A 15,146-nucleotide genomic window follows, 5' to 3' on the forward strand; every position below is an offset into this window, starting at 1 on the left:
GATTGAAAATAACCCAGCATTGTTTAAAGTGTAGCACAGGTTTGAACCTGTGCTGATGATCTGAGCACTTTTGTATGCTCTACACATCTGCTGCTCCACACAGTATTTTATAATGTGGAAAATTTACATCAATTAGAATGACGTGAAACATTCAAAAGCATATGATTATCAGAAAAAACAACAATGAAGCCTCACCCCTTAACCCAACATCACTGTGCGAAAGCAGATCAAACTACAAGCTGCTTTGTAAAATAGTACGAATTGCCATGAGATTGTGTTTGCTGTCTTTTTGAGAGTTTTCAGGCAGGTGCTGTTGTGTGGTATATGCGTCGTGTAATATATATATGAATATAATGATCCAGACCTGCAACATATGGAGTTCAAAGAATTTTAATCTAAACCACTCGATGGCTTTCAAATGTAACGGGAGAGAAACACAAAAACATTAAAACACATACGACCGCGTACCCCAAAACCTAGCTGCTCTTTAACAAGGACATTGCAGCAAGCTTAAAGGCATAGTTAGCCAAAAATACAAATATGTAAGAGCTCTATGATATGAATTGGGTGAAAAGTTAAAGGTAGGGTACAGTTGGGTGAACTACTATTCATTTCAGGTGTAACCCCATGTTTCTGTTGCGTCTTTCGCTTGGATATGTGGGGGTTTATTTTTGTATGGGAACAGCAGTCTTTGATTTCTGTGTGGGGATTGCACCCCATACAAAGGCTGCCCTGTTCGGTGGCCCCAACAGCATCGCTTAGGGGGGTTAGGGGCCTGAAGGTTAAAATATGTGTTTAATGCTTTCCCTCCTCCCCCATAAAACATACATGCACACATGCATACATGCATATTGAAACGCATTGCTATCACCTCAAACTGATTAAAGAGCAAAGAAACAGCTTCTTCTGAAATCCCACTACTAAAACCACCAGCCCTCCATACACAGTAGGAAGACGTTGTTTTGCCAGCGTAATTTTCCCTCTGTTTTCCTTCGAATTGATTTACGAGTAGCAGCAGCTAAAATGGGGAGAGAGAGAGAGAGAGAGCTTCAGGACAGGACTGAGGTGGATCAGTGGAAACACTTTCAGACTGCACATGAATGCTTCTTTATGTGCACGGCAGATTGTGTTTGGACTGCAATGCCTCTGGATGTTCGAAACTGAGAAGCTCTTGTGGGAAACAGATGATTGTTGAGAATTAGTCGTAATTTGCTGATGCTTGAAGTGATTTTTCGCAGGATTTGCAATTGTTTCAGTTGTTACAATGTAGTTACATAGTTATTACACCTTTACAAACCTTAAATAAGCAGGCTAACAGTTTTAGTACAAAAAAAGTTGATATAATGTCAGTTAAATGTAAAATAAACTTGTATTAGCAAGGAATCAATGGATACTTGCTTGGTAATACTTTGCTATAAGGATCTATTTGTTAACATATAGCCTACTTACAATGAAGAATACATTTACAGGATTTATTAATCTTTGTTAATGCCAATATAAATGTTTATGTTAGTTCATTGCACATTAACTACTGTATGTTAACAGTTACAACTTTATTGAAAAGTGCTCGTATTTGTTTATATAGACGTTTCAGCAGTAACAACATAAACAAGCGACTGTCGCGGTCCACACGTAACTTCCGGTAAACTCCGCTAAGAATAAATAACAACAAAGTTCTTTAAACGTAGTTTATTTATATAACAAGCAAAAAAACAACACATAGATTACCTAGGAAGCCAAAACATTTGTTATTTTCGACGAGGCATTCATTCAAGAGATCAGTTTAGTAACTAGTCAGACCATAAAAAACTACGAAACCGGAAGTAAAGTTCGGATCCAGACGTGTATCACGTGCGTCCGATGAAACCGTCTATATGAACAATTAATGACTGCTGCTTTACAAAGAGATACACTTGCATGTGAAATAAATTTTGTATAATATTTTGTCTTTTTCAATCAGCAAAATGTGTATTTTCAAATGACCATTTTATTTGTTTTGTGTGTTGCAGGCAGCTCATCGATATCGTACAACACACCATCTCATACCGACCAGTCTCCTCGTCTGGCTGCCAAAGAAGGTAAAACACAGGCATAGTTCACAAACCGAATTTCCTTATAATACAGTTCCTGCAGCTTAATTGGTAGACCATTGCGCTTGTTATGTCTAACTCATGGGTTAACTCAGGGAACAGATACTGAGTAAAGGTACATCTCTTGAATGTATTGAAAGTCATTTTGGGTCCACAGTTTGTGTATACGCTTAAAAAAAATCTTAAAGTCAATCGTACCATTCATGGGTAGACACGAAATACACACTACACGAACAATGCATACAGTATGGACTTGACTGGGATTCATTTGAGACTTGAGTGGTCCTATCATTTGACTAAAATAAGAGCATTGCAGACTGTTTAGTTGGCCCCTGTCCCCATTTCCATCTTCTTCTGTACATCAGAGTAGATCTCCGGGCTGAGGCGAGGTGGCCAGCAGGTGCTGTCTTTGTGTGGTGCAAATAAAGAGCGTCAACCATTCAGTTGAACGCACCTGAACGCAGACAGCAGTGCAGCTCTCAGAGCAGGGAGACAATAAGCAAGACAAAAGCCACATGCAATGCTGTACTAAACTTGTAGTAGAGAGAGAGAAAGGATAGAGAGACAGCTGTCTCTGTCAACAATATAGAGACTTATTCTAAAACAAGTCCAAATTATTAATGGAGGAAACAGGGATCAAGGGATGCAAGTTTTTGTTTTTTTGTGATTTTCTCAGTGACTTTTAGTGATTTTATGATATAACCGCACTGAAGAGCATTGATTTTAAGAACATTGAATAGGTGTTTTAAAACATAAGCACAGCACATTTTGTTGTCTCATCTGCAGTAATGAAATGTTCACCTCAAATGGCTTCTTCTGTGTGATGACAGATTAAACCTTCCATAGTGGTCAGTAAAACCACAAATTGTGTAAGATTGCAAGTCACAGATTTCGCCAGTTTTGCGCAAACCATAGTAACGTTTACTGAATGTTCATGCTATGTTTCAACACCTGGACATTGTTGATAGATTGAAAGATGCATTTTGTGTTTTTTTTTTTTAAAAGCTTATTGTGGCAATTTCCCAGACAATAAAAACAATAAAATGCATGTTTGAGCTGCCTTAATTTAAACAAAAAAAATTATAACATATCTTGTAAGTGTTTAGTGCTAGTATTGTTTTTCTGTAAGTTTTGTTTGTGGAAAACTACTATATAACTAAGTTCTGGATTTATCTAAACCGTGTCCAGGAAATCGCTGTACATTCTGTATAAACTTGTATTTGTATTGCATTTATAATTGACTAGCGGCAGTGCACTGAACTGTAAGGTCTTCACACTGGGGTAGAAAAGTGCAGACTAAGAACTTTTTTATTTCTAGGCAAAAAAAAAAGATTTTTATGAAATGAAAGTTAAGTTAAATAAAAAAGGCACATTTGTGACTGACAATTATTTCAAAGGTCACATTTTACAGGATGCTGTTTGGATAATTCTTGAAATAATTTTGGCATTATATGAAGCAGCTTGCTTTGTGGTATACAAGTATACCTCTCATATCATGAAAATACCACCAACCAGATAAAAAGAAATTATGAGTTTCTCGTAAATTTGTACGTTTATTCAACTTTACAATTTGACTTTGACAGCTGCAATTAAAAAAATACTTTGTTATTTTTAAACCACACTGTAAAAAATTCTTTGCTGCCTTAAATTTTTTAGTTGAATCAACTCAGATTTACAAGTCATTTCAACTTGCTATTATTTATCTTGACTAGAAATGAGTTGTTATAACTACATGTGAGTTGTTATAACTTATAATATTAAGTTGACTTTTCTCAATTATATTTAATAAGTTATGACAACTCATCTCTGTTGACATGACTTGTAAATCTTAGTTCATTTAACAAAAAAATTTAAGGCAGCAAAGTTTTTTTTTTACAGTGCATGGTTGTTTCAAATATGGATATTTTTAGGTTGATTTAAGCCAACAGTTGGGTTAGAGAAGTTTCACAATGTACAAAAGTTGCCACTGGGGCGGTACCTTTTTAAAAAGTACACTTTATACCTAAAATGTTCATATTAGTCAAGGGTACAAAATGGTACATATTAATACACTGTAAAAAAAACTTTGCTGCCTTAAAATTGTTTGTTAAATCAACTCAGATTTACAAACCATGTCAACAGAGATGAGTTGTCACAACTTATAAAATATAGTTGAGAAAAGTCAACTTAATTTTATAAGTTATAACAATTCAACTGCAGTTATAACAACTCATCTCTAGTCAAGATAAATAATAGTAAGTTAAAATGACTTGTAAATCCGAGTTGATTCAACAAAAAAATTAAGGCAGGAAAGTTTTTTACAGTGTACCTTTTTAAAAAGGTACACTGTAAAAAATGCTGTAGTTTTGTAAAGCTATTACCCAGTAACTTATTGTAGATTTAAATGTATGTTATTTACAAGCAACAGTTTGTTCAAAGTTAAATTTTTGTCTTAAAAACAAAAATATAAAATAACAGCCTCATGCAAAGCATTCTTGAAACCAGAAATTTGCATGAGGCTGTTATTTTATAGTTTTATTCTGTTAAGCTAAAGACTTGTTAATAATTGATGTTCATTTTACTTTGAACAAACTGTTGCTTGTAAATAACATACATTTAAGTCTATATAAGTTACAGGCAAACACCTCACCGTAATAGTGTCATTTATACAGATTTTTTTTTACAGTGTACAACTTTTGTAACCTTTTTTCTAAGAGTGCAGAAATAATGTTAAAATTAATTTAAAGTGTGTTCATTCTTTAAATTTATAAGGCAATCACAGTCAGTTATGTGAAATGTCAGATATAAGATTTTATTGAAGATGTTTGTTTTATCATTGAATATTCATTCCTCCAGAGATAGTAGACAACTGTCGTGACTCGTTTGCCTATAACTCAATTTACTTGTGTACTTTCCACTGATGCTACAAGATACAAATCCAAATTAAATCAGGCTCTCAGACACATCAAGGAAATCAGTTTGCATAAACCATTTAAGTAAACATTTGACAGTCTCTCTGGAGAACGGGCTACTTAGGACATTCCCACTTCAGAAAGCACAACGCTGCAATAACACCGATAGCGCTGCTCTCCGGAGCACGGGATAATCTGGGTAAGACCAGAGGACTGGCTATCCTGATAAAAGCCAGAAGTCAGACCACCTGTTCTGTACTCATTAGTACAGTGAGCCGTAAGATAAGATAACTCCAAGAACGCTTTAAGACCTTTGACCTCTTTCTCACAATTGTGGAGGTGATGGGTAAAACTCAACACAGAAGTCATATCTACATAGAATCATCCTAAAGAACATTTTGTGAAAATTGAACCCTGATATCTTTATATTGAATTAAAAAAATATTGAAATTATAATGAAATCAATAAGTGATACTCCACCTCCTTCCCAGTCTCATGTAGATGCGTATAAATAGCACAAAGTGTAAAAATCGAACAATATACGCCAAATTCCATATAATAAGCCAGTCCTTCCCATTCACTTAAACAGCACATCTTTTTTCTAGTTTTATTTATTGGTTTATCAATTTTTTCTGTTTTTTAAACCATTTTCACCTGGGTTTAGGGTTAGATTTGTTTAAAGGGGGGGTTTAATGGTATTTCAAGCATTCTGACTTATTAACACAGTTATAGAGTTGTTTCCTCATGCTAAACGTAGGCAAAGTGTCAAAAATGCAGTTGGGCGTGTTTCAGAGTATTTCTGTGCCGAATGCACTTCGCCAGGGTTCGTACAAGTTTCGGCTAATTTTTTTCGATTACGGTTCTAACTGACGTTTCAGGGGTTTTCGATACGTATCACTTCTTTATATGGGCTTCCGCCGGAAAACTTCCCCCGGAAAACCCCGCCCAGCCGTCAGTCAGCGGGAGACGCTAGAGCTTGCTAACAGCTTATCACGCCACTCAGCTTTGTTTAATTTCAAAAGTCAACAATGGCACAACAAGAAGTGTGTTTTTGGATGTAAGGAGAAGACATCCAGCCTTATGGAAACAATGGATATAGTTTATTATCCGGATTAGCAGCGGAGTTTTGCGTGTGTGTTTGATGCGGTGGATTTTCATGACGAGTTACACGCGGTAAGTAAGACTTCTGTCTTATGTTGGAAATAGGCGCGTGTATATTATATAAATGACACGAACATGTAGTGAATCATAAGTTAAAACAGTGTTGTATAGTGTTGCATGACTCGTACTCGCTCCTCCCGTGTTATAACTCCTCCTTCTTCATTTTTTCGTACGTTATCGGAAAGATTCGGTAAAGCTAATCTTTCTTTTATAAATCTGATTAAACTAAAGACTCTTCAGAGATATAAAGGATGTCATACTACTCTATAGGTACTCCAGATTAATATCAGAAATGCAGAAACAGCGTGTGTTACGTGAGCTTTAAGGAGGTTATTTAATATACAGGTTTCTCCATATTTTTGTCTATATTTTAATGGTCGCTTGGAGTTGGGGTTAGAATGGGTTAGGATGTAATTTTTATATAACAAAAATCTAACCCTAAACCCAAGCAAAAATGGTAAAAAATTGAGAAACCGATAAATAATAATAAAAAAAGATGTGACGTTTAAGTGAATGGGAAGGACTGGTGTATCATATGCATGCCAAAGTGGAATTTGGCGTATGTAGTGCACGATTTTTACACTTCGTGCTATTTATACGCAACTCCGTGAGACTGGGTTCTCCAAATCTCATGATTATGAGACTTTAGCCTGGATTTAAAAGACAGGGTCACATGAATACCTAAAAAAAATAAAGGTCCCGTTCTTTCTGTGTTTTTGAAGCTTTGATTGTGTTTACAGTGCGCAATATAACACGTGTTCATGTTTCACGGGTAAAAAAACGCGGTATTTTTCACACAATTTACTTATCTGTCTAGCGCTGTTTTCACTTTCCTCAAAACAGGCTGAGGAAGTCCCTCCTTCAGAAATACGTATCGAGTTCTGATTGTGTAGCTTGTTTAGCGTGTTGTGATTCGATAGCAACTTAGCTTGCCGTTAGCTTAGCTGGCGACTGACGTATTCCTGTGGGCGGAGTTTAGTCAAAAAACTGTTCTACTGACATCATTAAAGCAGGAAGTAGATTGCTGTAGTCCAAACCGGCCGTTTGCTGTAGGCTTTAAGGCAAATTCTGTTAAAGAAAATATATCGCCTGGCGGTGAACTTTGAACTTTATCATTTTGCAAGTATTATGTAAGCTATTATAGCAACATTACACACTAACTAGGGTTTAAAATTGAGATCAGAAATAATGTTACCTTTAAGAAGTGAACTATTGTTTGTGATCCATACACCTCTCATACAGTCTCAAAATTTAATCCATGAAATAAAAATGCAATGACCATTTAACTTTGCCATTTAACATCTTGAGAGTAGGATTTATAAGATTGATTTATGTTTTAATGTCCTTAATTTAGGCCATATTTTTCTGCTAATTTATCCCAGGTAGTAAACAGTTAACAGTGAATAATTATCCAATTACAACATTAAATGCACTATTCAGCACCATATGGCTCTGTCCTAGAACCTAATAAGCTTTGTATATAAGCAGCGTTTTGAGGCATCGCAGGTGCAGCAGAAATCAGACAGCAAATTTTGGAGCAGAGCCTATAGGAGGTATATTGATTTCTCTCAGTGTTTTGGCACCATTTAATCAAATATTTAATATTTTCATAATAGGTGTTTTATTAATAGCCGCTCAAATTACTATACTTAACCCACATGGGACACACTCTTGCATCGCATTGGTGCTTGCCGAAACGTACGTATCCAAATTATATCAGACTCTCGTAGTCTTGGTTTCCGTATACCATTTAAACAAACATTGACTATGTATGCTGAACTTGAGCGTGCCGTTTAAAAACTGAGCTAGTCTAGACGGCTGGCTGGGCCAGGATCTTGTTTTGACTAGGAGTGCAGCGGCTTGGTCTCTCGAGGAGTCGCCACACCCAAAGAAAGCAAAGCAGATCTCGGCACAGACTGGGAACACAACTGTTTAAGCAAGATAGCGCACATTTGTCTTTATCCCATACCTCGTACAATCACAGCCTCTCGTTTATGGAAGAGATGAGTGTGTGAACCCAGTGCATGCATTACTGACAATCTAAATTTACAGCCACCGTATTGGGATGGATTTAAAAGTCCATATCCCAGATGCGTGTCTGTCTCTCATTTCGCAGTTGAGTTCGGATGTGATTGAATTGGGAATTTTGGCTCTCTGCTTTTCACCGTTTCAGATCTGGCGGTCACATCCATCAGTCTTTCCCACTGTTGTGTCTCCTACACGGTTTTGCTCCTCCGCAAGTTCCTCTTCTCTTTTAGACAGTAGCAATGGCCACCACCATTGTTTTCTTTTTGAATTCCGACGATTTGCGTCTGTCTGCTCTTCATCTCCCTCTCTCTCTCTCTCTCTCTCTTTCTCTGTTCTCTCCATTGGTTTGTGACCCTTCTTCTTCTCCTGGCTGCTGTGTGTTTTTTCATGGTGGAGGGGCATTAAAAACGGGGGAAAAAAGGCTAGTAAAACAAAGAGAGGTTGTGTGAGCAGACTCGGCAGGCAGGAAACGTAACTCTCTGTGGACTCTCTCTCTCTCTCTCTCTCTCTTTCTCTCTCTCTCTCTCTCTCTCTCTTTCTGTCTCGGCCCTTCTCCAGATCAGATCTGACAGACAGTGAGAGAGTGAAGAATGAAGATCATTAGAAGGAAAGCGTGAGCGGTTAAGGACTGAGAATGAAAGAAGATCTAAAATAAATGAAAATGGAAAGCAGTGTATTGTTGTTATTGCCTGAATTCATTGTGTTTATAAATCGCTTTAATAGAGAATGCTTTGGTGTTTAGTCCCTAGTGCTACAATTTCATTTACTTTTATAGTTATGCAGCAAACAACAGTTATTGTCGTCTCAATATTTACAGCCAAAGAAAATAATATTGTGCTTTCGTTTAATGAGCCTTAAAGCTGCAGTGTGTCATTTTGTTTGATGTTTAAATACGTCCGATTATTTCAGCTTGATATGTTTTTTATTTCTTGGTAACATTTTCAAAACATTGCTCAGTTTGTTTTGACTTTGCCTTAGTTTAGGGCTGGACGTTCTGTTTGGCTGGCTAATGAAAGACGAAAAGGCAACGGATAACCAAAGAGACTATATTTTTGTGCTAGATTTAATGATAACCTGGAGTAATAAAGGTCTTGCACGTTCTTTATTTTATTGTCGCAAGTTTATGATACTTTGAAACTTTACTATCATCTTATCTCTTGGACGCTGTTTTAGCAGGCTGGAGACACGGCTGAGATTTTGAAACGTGGATCATGCCGTTTATCAGCGCTTTCCAAGCTAAACATTTTTCTTTGTCTTCTAAGGTTAATGTTCCACTGAAAAGTTTGAATTGATTTCAAGTGAAATGACCAGAAGAGGGCGCTGTAATACCAGAGATGCAGAAGTAGATGTTTTGGATTGATGATACTAATTTTCCATTAGAAATCTAGTTGTGTACTAAAGCTTGAACTCTCAGGATGGACATAAAACAAAGATTACTTTCAAAAGCATTTCAATAACAGTTTTTTTGGCAGGTTTACTTTTAAACAGTAGCACTGTAAGCCCTAGAGAAAACATTCACTCTGGAACCAAGGCCAAAAGTCTGAGCATGCAGTCGATGGCATATAGAGACTTGATTAGTGTCAATCATTCGCCTGGTCTTTCTGTTTGGGAAAGAGGGATCAGTGCTGCTTTAAGACAACATGGGACTGTTTCAAGAGTGAAGTAGTGTCTGAGGCATCCACAAGAAACACACATGCGTCCTCCACGACTTTTATAGAAATTCTTGCCATTTTCCTCTGAGGCCGATACTTTCGGCGTTGCACAACATATCATTTGCCTTTGCATTCTTGCTATGCAGACTAAAACTTTTATAAGTTAAATAGTTGTTTGTTCAGTTTGTTCAGTTGCAGTAACATGAAAACGGTACCAAAGTGGTCTCAATTGCATTTTGCAGTTAAAATATATGACCTGGACCTCAAAACCAGTCTTGAGGATATTTTTTTCTTTTAACTGAGATTTATATATCACCTGAAATTGGAATAAATAAGCTTGATGCATGGTTTGTTAAAATAGGGCAATATTTGGCCAAGATACAACTATTTGAAAATCTGGATTTTAGGGTGCAAAAAAAAAATCGCCATTAAATTTGTCCAAACTAAGTCCATAGCAACACATACTGTATTACTAATGATATACTTAACAAACTAAAACATTTATAAAATATCCTCATGAAACATATGATCTTTACTTAATATCCTGATGACTTTTGGAATAAAAAAAAGGTTTTAAGGGTCACATATTGGTGTATTTTTATTTAATATTTAAATATTTTTTATTAATGCATAATTAACATTATTATGATAACATTTTAATGGGTTTAAAAATTTTTAATAAAATGCTGCATTAGTTTGACTTTACAGTATTAAAAGCTTCATAAAAATGACATAAATCATGCTGTAGGAATTCATAAAAAATAAAATTTTGGGTCAAAAATAAGATCAATCCATTTGTGAAAAATTTCCAGTTTTACCATTGCTACTGCACCATTTTCAAAAGTGTTCATGCACCTTTAATAAATCTTGGTATTATTTTACAATAAAGTTGTATTAGTAAACATTAGTAAATGCATTAACTAACATGAACAAGCAATGAAAAATATTGTTTTTTAGCATTTATTAATTCTTGTTATGTCATGTTAGTTAATGTCAATACAGTTATTCATGTTAGTTCATGGTGATTTAATTAATGTTAAAACTAACAATGCTTTATTTTATAGATGTATTAGTAAATGCTGAAATGCTAATGCATTAACTCATTGTTAACAAATACAACCTTATTGTATTGTATAGTGTTTCCAAAATACTAAAGCTTACAAAATTTGCATCACATACCATATAGAGCTCATAACTGTGAGACAGTGAGTTTTGATATTGATTTGTTTGCATGCTTAACAAAAAATCACATTCACCATCTGTTATGTTCTGAAAATGTGCTCGCAGTTTGTGGCTCTGTGAGATCTTTAAAAACAAACTGATCTTCATTAGATCCTCTTGCATGCAAAGAGATTAACGCTGCAATTTTGACGATTATTTTATTTGGGTTTCAATTGTATTTACTGTTTTTCAGAAGTCTGTCAGATAAAACCAAACATCTTTCATACACAGACACGCACACACATATTTTAGAGTAAAAATATGGACAAAAAAATGCTCCTCGGGGAATACGATTGACTGGGATATAAACCATTTGGATTGTATTAATTTAAATTTGGCTTTCCCAAATTATTAGCAATATAGGAGACTATAAAAAAAATATATTTTTTAACAAGTTATTTCTCTTTCTAATGTTTTTTTTATCAGATGCGTCTTATGAGGCTGTACGGAGAGCAGGCTGGTCAAACAGTATTCACAGTGGAAAAGGTTAGTCCCATGTCACCAGCTGTTTATATTCTACCTTTGATGTATTGATCAGACATACATAACGTTAGACATGTTCTTGATTCGGATATGTCTGTACTTTAACCTGGACGGTAATGTGGAAAGTCAGCCATGAGGCAAATGGTCAGTTTTCAGTTTCAGAGACACAGACAGCTAAAAAGCCCATTAAGTGCTTAGCAGTTTAGCCAGCTACTGCTCCTGTTTTCTTTGGACCACGACTGATTGGTCTGCTCGCCCAGACAAATGTGTATAACTTTTTCTTTCTCTCTCTCTCTCTGTCTCTCTCTCTCTCTCCCTTGCTGTTTTCACTCTGTCTTTCACCCTTTCCATTTCTCAGGCTCTCCAACAGTCGTGTCTCAAAACGTATCCAAGAACACTGAGCAAGCTCGGCCTCAGCCAGGTGAGCAGAAAATCTCCACCACAAGAATCCACACTTATGCATTCAAACACCAATGAGAAGATCAGCAACTTCAGATTTAAATTAGTCATTTTTTTGGTCCTTAAGTAACAAATATTCAATTTTCTCTTCTAATAGACCCTTATCAGATATTAGGACCCACCAGCAGTCGACTCGCAAACCCAGGTAACAACAAGAAGTCTTAAAGGAATATTTTAACATCTTTAAACCCATTTGATATTCTTTCTTTCATGCAACACAATTTATATATAATTTTCTGATACAAAATGCACCATAAAATGACTGATATGTCCTTATAGCTCTTTAAAACGATTCAGCCTGCTTCCTGCTTACCAATATGAATGGGTCATTGATAATACATTTTTCGTACTTCTCTTAAATGGGACATATCATGAAAATCTGACTTTTTTAACGTTTGAGTGCTATAATTGGGTTCCCAGTGCTTTTATCAACCTAGAAAATAACTCAGTAACTTAGTTTTAGTAAACTATTCTCTGCAAGCATGTGCAAAAATAGGTCATTGCGATTTGGCTCCCCTTATGATGTCAGAAGGGGATAAAACCGCCCCTTAATCTGCACAATCTAACCATGACACTCCCATTTAGTGCAGAGATCAGCTCATTTGCATTTTAATGGACACACATTTTATTTTCCATCTCTTGTGAAATGTCCCCTTTAAAGGCACATATCCCTATTAATTGTATTTGCTTTGGGAAAAAGACCAGTACAGTTCTCCCAAACGTATTATTTTGTTTCCAATGGAAGAAGTCAGATGGGTTTAGTGAATTCATTACGACAGAATTGTAATAATTCAAATATCTTGTATAACTATTTTAAAACTTTGTGTGTGTCTTGCGTAGGATCAGGTCAGATTCAGCTGTGGCAGTTTTTGCTTGAACTTCTTTCCGACAGCGCCAATGCCGGCTGCATAACCTGGGAGGGGACCAACGGAGAGTTCAAGATGACAGATCCAGACGAGGTGGCGCGTCGCTGGGGCGAGCGCAAGAGCAAACCCAACATGAACTACGACAAACTGAGCCGCGCCTTGCGCTACTACTACGACAAAAACATCATGACCAAAGTGCACGGAAAACGCTACGCCTATAAGTTTGACTTCCACGGCATTGCTCAGGCCTTGCAGCCTCACCCGACCGAGTCATCCATGTACAAGTACCAAAACGAGCTGCCTTACGTACCCAGCTACCACACCCACCAACAGAAGGTCAACTTCGTTTCGCCACATCCACCCTCGATGCCCGTCACTTCCTCTAATTTCTTCGGGCCCACCACCCCGTACTGGAGCTCACCAACGGGAATTTATCCTAATCCGAGCATGCCGCGGCATTCCAACACTCACGTGCCTTCCCACCTAGGCAGTTACTACTAACGCTCTTCACTTCTCACCCTATATGCCAAAACTTGAACTGCACTCGGAGAGAATAATTAAATGGAAGCTGGATAAGGAAAACGTGGAAGTATGACTTTTGTTTGTTTTTGAAGAGGCAAAAAAATGTACAAAGAAGGAAATGTTGGAAAAAGCTGGAAAATGTAAGTAGAGAGGAGAAAGGCGGACCAAATCATGGCAGATACTCTTCAGATGGAATACTACTTATTCAAAGGACAAGTGGCTTTTTGTTCAACGTTTGTTTTGGAGAGTGCGTGCGTGCGTGCGTGTTGCTAAATGCTCTTGTGCCTTTCTACAGCCGAAAGCTGCACCAATAAGCCTTCTACCAAATAAAGACCACGCTATAGCGTAGAAATCGGTGAACGACCGAAAATATGAATCACTGTAAACTCACCCTGTGTGTTAATGCAATTGTGAACCGAGTGTTTGTATTTGTTGGACCTAGTCCCTGTTTCTCTTTGGATTTTATCTTGGTTACATGAATTTGTCTTTTTTTTTAGTGACCAAAACGTTTTCGCTGCATGTGGCAAAATCTGGCAACTGGAAAAATGGAAGGGTTCACCCGTCAGGTGGATTTTTTCATTGAGAGCTTCTCAGGCTAGCTGGCTAAAGCTAAACTAACTTTTCATCTTTAGCAGTCCTCTGTGCTGATGACCAAGATGGTGTCGATGTGAAAGTATTATAAATGATAGATCATTTGCATATCTTTATCTATATGTAAGTCCCGTGTAAATGCATAAGTTGTCTCAGCGCTCTTACTGTCTGGCGGGATTCGTGTTTGCATCCCCCTCACTGGCCAGTGAACGTCCATTCGATTTCATCTCAAAATAGCCAATATGCCAAGTGTCAATTTAGTTCAAATGAAATTGATTTACATTCCTCTATGTCTTAAAACTTTTTTGATAACTGAATGTGGGCATCATGCAAGTACCTCTGTTAAAATAAAAAAAATTAAACATATAAAACAACAACACATAAAGTTGAAACCAGAGATTCGCGAACGCTGTGCGTTTGTCAGACCTATTTGCTTGTTTTTTGTTTTGTTTTTTGATCAAAGGTCAACTAGGCATTAAGCATCTTACTGTATAAATTATGCAGAGCTATTTTCATATGTGACAGTGTTAAAATCATACGTTAATACGAGTTGACCTCGGTCAAAATGCAAACTTTTTTTATCAGTAACTGAAAGTAGTTTGTACTACATAGGTGTTTTGTATCTGTACATATGGGCGATAAGTTTATGAATGTTTTGTAGTAATTTTCGGAAAATGCTTTTTTTGAAAAGCCTTGTGCATTGCCATGACAATAGGAAAGTTATTTTGATATGTATTTTTTATTCCTTGAAAAGCAAACGTCTTACCAAAACCTCAGGCTTGGAGACAATCTGTTTTTACATAAATCAAGGTTTACCACACTTCCAATGCCAATTGCCTTTAAGCCAATCACCAGTGTTGGTTAACCTAATATGTGCCAAAAAATAGTTTTGACAGTGTTATACAAGTGTTGGTTTCCTGTACAGTAACAGTTAAACAACATGTAATTAAAAAGTCACATTAATTCATCTCTTTTAAGGGATCACTCTCGGATATGAAGGAATTGTGCTAGTTTATATATGCAATGTATTTTGGATATTAAATTTATGACTATATAAATATATATGAAATATTGCAATTAATCTTTTTGTTAATTTTGTTGTTTGCAATTTATGAAGTATTGCCTTTGTAAAAGGGTTTGTATAGGTAAAATGTGACAAAATAAATGTTTTTACATCAAAAA

At 36.4% G+C, this 15,146-nt stretch overlaps 1 protein-coding gene across 6 annotated transcripts in view; it reads left to right on the plus strand.

Moving 5' to 3' along the window:
• Positions 1-15,146, plus strand: part of fli1 (Fli-1 proto-oncogene, ETS transcription factor) — a 33,336-nt gene extending 18,190 nt beyond the window's left edge. For all 6 annotated transcript variants that reach the window (XM_065279332.2, XM_065279334.2, XM_065279333.2 and 3 more), the window contains 5 exons: positions 2,010-2,078; positions 11,470-11,529; positions 11,885-11,947; positions 12,083-12,130; positions 12,826-15,146. In XM_065279332.2, coding sequence (XP_065135404.2) covers positions 2,010-2,078; positions 11,470-11,529; positions 11,885-11,947; positions 12,083-12,130; positions 12,826-13,352 — 767 coding nt within the window. In that variant the 3' untranslated portion in view covers positions 13,353-15,146. The remainder of the gene's footprint in view (positions 1-2,009; positions 2,079-11,469; positions 11,530-11,884; positions 11,948-12,082; positions 12,131-12,825) is intronic.

This window comes from Paramisgurnus dabryanus, chromosome 9, assembly GCF_030506205.2.
Source record: "Paramisgurnus dabryanus chromosome 9, PD_genome_1.1, whole genome shotgun sequence".
NCBI classification, from domain to species: domain Eukaryota; kingdom Metazoa; phylum Chordata; class Actinopteri; order Cypriniformes; family Cobitidae; genus Paramisgurnus; species Paramisgurnus dabryanus.